General features: G+C 40.3%; 1 protein-coding gene across 1 annotated transcript in view; it reads left to right on the top strand.

Moving 5' to 3' along the window:
• Positions 1–4,042, top strand: part of Bmp15 (bone morphogenetic protein 15) — a 5,574-nt gene extending 1,532 nt beyond the window's left edge. The window contains exon 2 of the mRNA XM_005352765.3: positions 1,887–4,042. Coding sequence (XP_005352822.1) covers positions 1,887–2,731 — 845 coding nt within the window. The 3' untranslated portion in view covers positions 2,732–4,042. The remainder of the gene's footprint in view (positions 1–1,886) is intronic.
• The last annotated feature ends 4,415 nt before the right edge of the window (positions 4,043–8,457 follow it).

Below are 8,457 nucleotides of genomic sequence, written 5' to 3'. Positions count from 1 at the left end.
GAGAGAGAGAGAGAGAGAGAGAGAGAGAGAGAGAGAGAGAGAGAGAGAGAGAATGCCTAGGACTAAAACTGCAAGGTTCCTGGGCTGACTGTGGGACAACTGGCATTTGGTCTTGTAGAAGGATCCAGAAGTAGATGTCAAGTTCAGTCACACAGGACGTATGAGTCATCCCTTCCCTTGAAAAGTTCTTTGCAGACCCTTCCTGGCTGAGGTTCTCAGCCGCCCCACCCTGCTTCAGGAAACACGTGATGCCAAGGTCTGAAAGGCAAGGGCAGCTCCTCGGCAGACAGCTTGTTTGGGTGGGGTTCCTTTGCAGGGTGGGGCAAGTGGATGGGTGGGCCTCTTGGAAAATTGTTAGAGGGGAATGTGGGGTAACTTGAGGAAATAAGTGTGGGTCTCCTTCCCCAGGAGGAAGGCTAGTGCTGCAAACTTGAGGGTGTGTTAGGCATGAGCTGGAATGGGAACTTCTGAAAATATTTTGAACACCAAGACATTAAAAGAACTTCTTTGTTGAAAGTGACTGTCCCCTTGAAGAATTTCAGGCTTACACATTCAGTGGAAAAGGAAGGTTAGGTGAATAACACATGGGCACACTAAGATGTTCCAACACGAGAAGGTTTTACCCTGTGCTGTCTGATTTTTTCTAGTCTACTCTTAACCTGTACCAGGAAAAGGAGAAGTTCAGAGTTCTGTAGACAGATACTTTTCGCTCTTTATTTATTTACTTATTTATTTTTGGAACCAGATTTGTTTTCAAGAATATATTCTGATCATGGTTTGGCCACAGGGTGTCAGCACTACAATTCAGATTAAAGCTTTTAAGCCTAGGTTGCGTGCAGTTTGGGGCAGGTTTTTTTCTTATTTACTTATTTATTCACGTTTGTTTGTTTAGGTTTTTTGAGACAGGGTTTCTCTGTGTAGCCTTGGCTGTCCTAGGACTTGATCTATAGACCAGGCTGGCCTCGAACTCAGATCCACCTGCCTCTGCCTCCCAAGTGCTGAGATTAAAGGCTTGTACCACCGCCACCTGGCTGGGGCAGGTTTTTTTTTTGTTTTTTTTTTTTTGCAAATAAGGCTATTTATATAATCAAGATTTATATTGAAATGGTATTTAAAGGCATGGTTGCAAAATGAATGGGTCAAACCCAAGGGAATAGGGGAGATTGAACTGAAGGAAAAGATTCAGAAGCAGTCCTTGAAGTTGGTGGAAGGCAGAGATACAAAGATGGTAACCACCCAGCTGTTTAGCGCTTGATTCTTCCTGGTTTTGAAATGATGGTAGTCATAGCACCCACTATTAGATTTCCCCCTAAAGCTACATCTGTACAGTGATGAGACATGGGAATTCTTTCTTAATATATGTGTGTTTTGATAGTTTTTTAATTAGTCATCTTTAACAGTCAACTAATAATATAATTGTTCTTCAATATATGCAACATACACATTAAATAATTCTGTATTTCTGTTTTCACTGTTAATAGTCCAAAAGTAAGATGGATTTATATTTACTATAAACAGACTTGGGTTCAAATCTTAAACTTACCAGGTGCTGGTTGCATGCATTCTTTTTCAGTTCAGGGCATAGGATCCAGGACCTGGACAGGTCATGCTGAGCTTTATCCCCAGCCTTTGCCCTGGTGTCCTCTGATGGTTTCTGTAAGCCTCATTGCCATTATCTACAAAATAGTGCTAACAACTATCTCAGAAGACTGTTGAGTATGTTCTAAATGGTACTGGGAAGTGCTCCATAAATGATAGACTGTATTATATCGAGTTAATTCCAGGGTTAGCGGTAACTATCAGTTTACATTTAGAGGCGTTATAAGGAATGTTCAGGTAAGAGGCAAGACTCTAATGGTGGATCCTGTTCTTTCACGTTTGTGCAGGTCCCTGGCATGTACAGACCCTGGACTTTCCTCTGGCATCAAACCAGGTAGCATACGAACTAATCCGAGCCACTGTGGTTTACCGCCATCAGCTTCATCTAGTTCATTACAATCTCTCCTGCCATGTGGAGCCGTGGATCCCCAAATGCCTGACCAAGCCCTTTCCTTCTGAAATGGGTTCCGTCAAGCTGCCTCCCATGTCTAAAGCCTGGACAGAGATGGATATTACACACTGTGTTCAGCAGAGACTCTGGAATCGCAAGGGACGGAGAGTCCTTCGCCTCCGCTTCATGTGTGAGCAGCAAAAAGGCAGCGAGGTTGAGTTCCAGTGGCATGGCACGGCATCCTTGGATGTCGCCTTCTTGCTACTCTATTTCAATGACACCAACAAGAGCATTCAGGCTAAACTCGCACAAGGCCAAGAGGAGTTAACTGATAGGGAATCTTCTCTTATGCGGAGTGCCCGGCAAGCCTGCAGCATTGCATCTGATGTCGCTTGTCATACTCAGGAACATGACGGGTCTGTAAATAACCAATGTTCCCTCCACCCTTACAAAGTCAGCTTCCAACAACTAGGCTGGGATCACTGGATCATTGCTCCCCGTCTGTACACTCCAAATTACTGTAAAGGAATCTGCAGTCATGTGCTACCCTATGGTCTTAATTCACCCAACCATGCCATCATTCAGAGCCTTGTGAATGAACTGGTGAATCATAGTGTACCTCAGCCTTCCTGTGTCCCTTATAAGTTTCTTCCCATGAGTATCCTTCTGGTTGAGGCAAATGGGAGTATCTTGTACAAGGAATATGAGGATATGATTGCCCAGTCCTGTACATGTAGATAACTGTGAAGTTGTAGCTCTCTCGGCTTTCCTAAAAAACTAGAGAAGATAAAGTATTATCGGTGTTAAAGCTGACACTGATCTACCCTTTCTACAGGTTCTATTCCTTATTGTAAAACAAAACAAAACAAATATTGCACTTACACTTAAAATATAGAAGCACTTTAAAGTCCATAAACTAAGTGCTAGGATCACGTCTTAATATTTTTAAAAAGTAATTTAAAATACTATGAAATAGTCAACTTTAGAGTTATTTAAACCTCTTCCCTTATTTGTGAGCCCCTCAAGTTGTAAAAAAAAGAAAAGACTTTCTGGTACTGGTAGCACAGCATGGATCAGTGTGATTTAACTGATCAAAGCCCTCGATACATGGAAAAGATGCTTTTTTGGAGATGTTCTCTTATGTCACTTTTATTGTGACTTTGGAAAAAAAAAGACTGGTCCATGTAGTAGAACACGTGGAGTCCTGGAAGTGACTTCATTCTAGACTCACTTGTTTTGTGTGTCCATCTGGACTCTTGTGGGCATGGGTCTCTGAAAGACAACCTTGTGGCTTGGGAGGAGGTATAGAACTCTCCCTGGGGACTAACCGGAGTTTGTAATATGACTCCTTGAGTTTCTTTCCCTTTTGAGGTGCTGAGACTAATAAGCAAGTGCTCTACCACTGTGCTATATTCCCAGCCCAGCTTGACTCCTCTGTAATCCTCTACTGCATTTAAGTGTTGGGACAGTACTGCAAACAAATGATGCTTTTCTTGTTAAAGAGAATCTTGAATGCTTTGGGAGAGACTGGAAAGAAAAAAATTTATCTTTTGTTATCTATAGCTATGATACAGAGATCTAGCCTAATCTCTGAGGGATAGGGCCAGAGGCGCCTCTGAATTTGTTCTCTGGATATCAGTTCTAGTAAGCAGCTTTCACTAATGTGCCCGGTAAAGAAACCCAGTCTCAGTACTTGTATAGCTATTTGACTTGCCTTCACCATTCTCAGAGGGATAGGGCCTGATTTAAGGGTGAGGGCATGTGCTTGCCACTGTTAATTCCTGTCTCTTTACACTTATCATAAGTTAACTCTGTTCATAATTAATCCTTTCTCTACAGTTGCTACTCACTGGACTGAATATCTGGGGATCTATTCCTTAGCATCATTTTGTTCACATTTCTACTTAGAATTCAGGCTTTACTATTTATCAAACCAGTATTCTCATGACAACCCAGGTTCAAGCAACTGTGTTTCCTCTCTCCTCATAGCATAGCATGCCTCCCTTAATATGCTGTAGTGCTGTTGTCTTCGCCGAGAAAAAGACGGGGCTCCCTTTGGAGGTTTTACTTGTCTCATGACCGTGTTCTCAATGACAAGAGCTGAAAACCTGTCCTTTAATGAACACAAAAAGTTGACATATTTTTTTGTGTGTTGTTACATGGAATACCCCACTATTTATATATTTGTATGTTTATTTATATATTCATTTTCTTAAAGAATAAATGTAACATGTGTGCTTTGCATATAAAGTATAGTATAGTGATTTCAAAACTGTTTAAGAGTATGAAAGCTATGTTATTATGTAAGGTGGTTTGGGAAATCGTGATATGTTGTAAGGTGAACTGGGAGAACAAATTGGGCTTCCCATTTAGCTGTTTCTTCAGTGTTCCTAGGATAGGCATAAACACCCAACCAAAAAACTCCTATCCTTATGACTCCTGGATACCTTTGAAACTTCGTGGGAATCCATGATTAGTTGTCCCTATTCATTAAGCTCTGAGTAATCAAAGTAACAACAAAAAATACCCACAGGTAGGATGGTGTCAGCTGTCAATGATGTTATGAATTTTCTTTAAAAAGTATTGTTTCAATTGAGTACCTTATCTTCAAGTCTAAAGTAAAAGGCATGAGTTTTAAACCTTCCTCTGAGAAAAAGCAGAAAGGCTCATGAGTTGAGGAAGGTATATGGACACAAGTTCTGCTTGTCCAGCTAACTGGCAAGGGAACAGTGATTTGGGGAAGGAAAGTAGAAAAGTCCACTTTCTTCCCTAGAAGCACAAAACAGGCTATATCATCATCTGAAGTATGGGCGCTAAAGGAATGTGTGTTTAAGCTTGCTTCTGACTCTGGACTTTGATGCACACATGTTTCCCCTCTTTAGAAAATAGGTTATTGTTGGGCAGTGGTGTGGTGCAAGCCTTTAATCCTGGGAGGCAGAGCTAGGCAGAGCTCTGAGATCAAGGCTGCTGGTCTACACAGCAAATTCCAGGAAAAACAGGGTTTTGAAAACAAAACAAAACCCAAAAACAAAATAAAATGGATTATTTTCTCCAATATAGCGTCATTGCAGTTTCCCCTTGATTTACTCCTCTCAGTTCTTCCCCACCTCCTCTCTCGTCCAGATCCACTTCCTTTCTGTCTCAGAAAAGAACAGGCTTCTAAGAGATAATAAAATACAACAAAATAAAATATAAAAAAGAAAAAAAACTATCACATTGAAGTTGGACAAGACAAACCAACAGAAGGGAAAGAGCTCAGAGAAGCCACAAGACTCAGAGATCAATCATTCACCCATTCTGGAATATAACACTAACCTGGAAACCATAATATTTATGCTGAGGACATAGTACAGACCCGTGCAGGCCCAGTGTGTGCTGCTTTAGTCTCTGAGTTCATATGAACTTCATATGAGGGCCTTGTTCTCCTGGTGTCTTCCATCTCCTCTGTCTCTTACACTCTTTCTGCCTCTTCTTCCATGGGGTTACCTGAGCTCTGAGGGAGGGATTTGCTGGAGACATCCCCTTTAGGGCTAAATGTTACAAGTTTTCTCACTCTGTGTAATGACTGGCTGTATGTCTCTATATGTTCCCATCTGCTGCAGGAGGAAGCTTCTCTAGTGATAGCTGAATGAGGCACTGTTCTATGAGTATAGAAGAATATCATTAGAACTCAATACATTACTTTGTGGTAATTCTTTTTTTGTTTCTGTTTTGTTTTGTTTTTGGTGTTTTTTGTTGTTTGACTTTTAGATCAGTATTATTTGGTTTTAACATAGGTCCCTGGTTTATCTAGTCTCAGGTTCTTGGTCACCCAAGCAGTGTTGGTATAGGTTGCATCTTGTGGAGCAGGCCTTAAGTCAAATCAGATAGTAGTTGGTTATTCCCATAAGCTTTGTGCCACCATTGCTGTAGCATATCTTTCAGGCAGGACACAATCATAGATCAAAGGGTTTGTGACTGGCTTGGTGTTTATGCTACCCTTTAGGTAGCCTGCAGAGTACCTTCCTGTACCAAAGACACTAGAAAGTAAGGGTGAGGGCTTTATGTAAGCTAGACTTCTCATGTTCAATGATCTGTATAGGTGTTGTCTTTAGCAATGGGGCCTTGATGTCAGTTCATAGAGAGGAACCTATTGCCTTTGCAAAAGCATGGGTTGTTTGGAGGTCTCATGGGACCTTCTTTGGCTAACAAGTCAATTAGACGTAATCCAATCCTGGTACTGGAAACTTCATTTGGTGACAAGAGATGTCCACTCGAGACTCTGTCTCCCCCATTATTTGGTGATTTCATGTAGATTGCCTTAATATATTTATATATTTTAGGAAGGTTCTATTCTTTCATTTTTCATGCTACCTCTCAAAGTCCTCTTAATGTTTGCTTTTTTGCCCTGTATTCTATCCCTCAGTTCCCTCTTTTTCCCCTCCCCATTTGATCTTCCAATTCCAGCATCCTCATCTGTCCATTGTTGTCTACTTTATTCCCATTTCTTAACAAGACCTATTGTTCCTATGTTCCCTATTGGCCTATATTCCCTCTAGTACCTTACTCTATACCTACCCTCTGTGGTTTCACAGGCTGTAGCTTGGACATTTAACTAAACAACCAATATCTACTTATAAGCAAGAACATATCATATTTGTCTTTCTGATTGTGGGTTACCTTACTCGGGATGATTTTTTTTCAAGTTCATCTATTTTCCTATGAGTTTTATGATTTTTAAATGGCTGAGCAATACTCCATTTTATGTAAAGGTACCAATTTTCTTTATCCATTTTTATGTTGAGGGGTATCTAGGTTGCTTAAAATCTCTGGCTATTATGAATAGAGCAGCAATAAACATGGTTTATCAAGTGTCTCTAGGGTAAGAGAAAACAGTCTGGGTGTATTTCCAAGAGTGGTATAGATGGAATTTGAGGTAGATCAATTGTCATCTTAGAAAGTGACACACTGATTTCCATATTGTCTGGACAAATTTGCATTTGTGTTCCATTTGCTCCACATCCTTTCCAGAGTGAGTTGTCACTTGTTTTATTGGTCTTAACCATTCTAAATTGTTTAACATGAAATCTCAAAGTAGTTTTGACTTGCATTTCCCTGGTGGCTAAGGATGCTGAACATTTGTGTTTCTCAGTGATTTAAATTTCCTCTTTGGAAAACGCTGTTGAGATCTGTACTCCATTTAAAAATTGGATTATTTGTTTTCTTGATATCTAGTTTTGTTGTATTCCTTATGTATTTTTGATATTAGCCTTCTATAGGATGTGTAATTGGTAAAATCTTTTCCCATTCTGTAAGCTGATGCTTTGTCTGAATGACTGTGTCCTTTGCTGTGTAGAAGCTTTTCAGTTTCATGAGGTCCCATTTATTATTTGTTGATCTTACTTAGTGCCTGTGCTAATGGTCTCCTGTTCAGAAAGTCTTTTCATGTGTCAATGAGTTCAAGACTGTTCCCAACTTCCTGTACTATCAGGTTCAGTGTATCTGGCTTTTTTTGTTGAGGTCTTTGATCAATTTGGAGTTTAGTTTTGTGTAAGGTGGTAAGTATGGAACTATTAGCATTCTTCTACATACAGATGTCCAGTTTGACCAACACAACTTGTTGAAGATTCTGTCTTTTCTTCAGTGAACATCTGGATTCTTTATAAAAATCAGGTGCCCATAAGTGTGCAGGTTTATATCTGGCTCTTCAATTTGATTTCATTGATCAATGTGCTTTTTTTAAACACCATTATTACCCATGATATTTTTACTACTGTAGTATAACTTGAAATCAAGAATGGTGATATCTTCATCAGTTCTTTTATTATTTAGGATCGTTTTAGTTATTCTAGCTTTTTTGTGTTTCCATATGAAGCTGAACACTGTCCTTTCAACATCTCTGAAGAATTGTATTAGGATTTTGATGGGGATTGCATTGAATCTTTAGATTGCTTTTGGTAAGATGAACATTTTTTGCTATGTTATTCCTATAAATCCATGAGCATGAGAGATCTTCCAATGTTCTGAGATCATTTTCAATGGCTTCCTTCAATGTCTTAAAGGCTTTTTTATTTTACAAGTCTTTGGTTGGAGCTACCCTAAGGTGTTTTTATATTATCTGAGGTTATTGTGAAAGGTGTTGCTTGCCTGATTTCTTTCTCAGTAGTTTGTCATTTGCATAGAAGGATTACTGATTTTTTTATTGAAAAAAATTTCTGCCTCCTCCCAGCCTCCCATTTCCCTCCCCCTCCTTTCACTCCTTCCCCCTCCTCCCCACTCCTCTCCCCCTCCTTCTCCAGTCCGAAGAGCAGTCAGGGTTCCCTTCCCTGCGGAAAGTCCAAGGTCCTCCCCTTTCCATCCAGGTCTAGTAAGGTGAGCATCCAAACTGCCTAGGCTCCCACAAAGCCAGTACATGCAGTAGGATCAAAATCCAGTGCCATTGTCCTTGGCTTCTCATCAGCCCTCATTGTTCGCCATGTTCAGAGAGT

The sequence above is a fragment of the Microtus ochrogaster genome, chromosome 10 (assembly GCF_000317375.1).
Source record: "Microtus ochrogaster isolate Prairie Vole_2 chromosome 10, MicOch1.0, whole genome shotgun sequence".
Taxonomy (NCBI): Eukaryota; Metazoa; Chordata; class Mammalia; order Rodentia; family Cricetidae; genus Microtus; species Microtus ochrogaster.
This window is presented reverse-complemented; position numbering and strand designations above follow the sequence as displayed.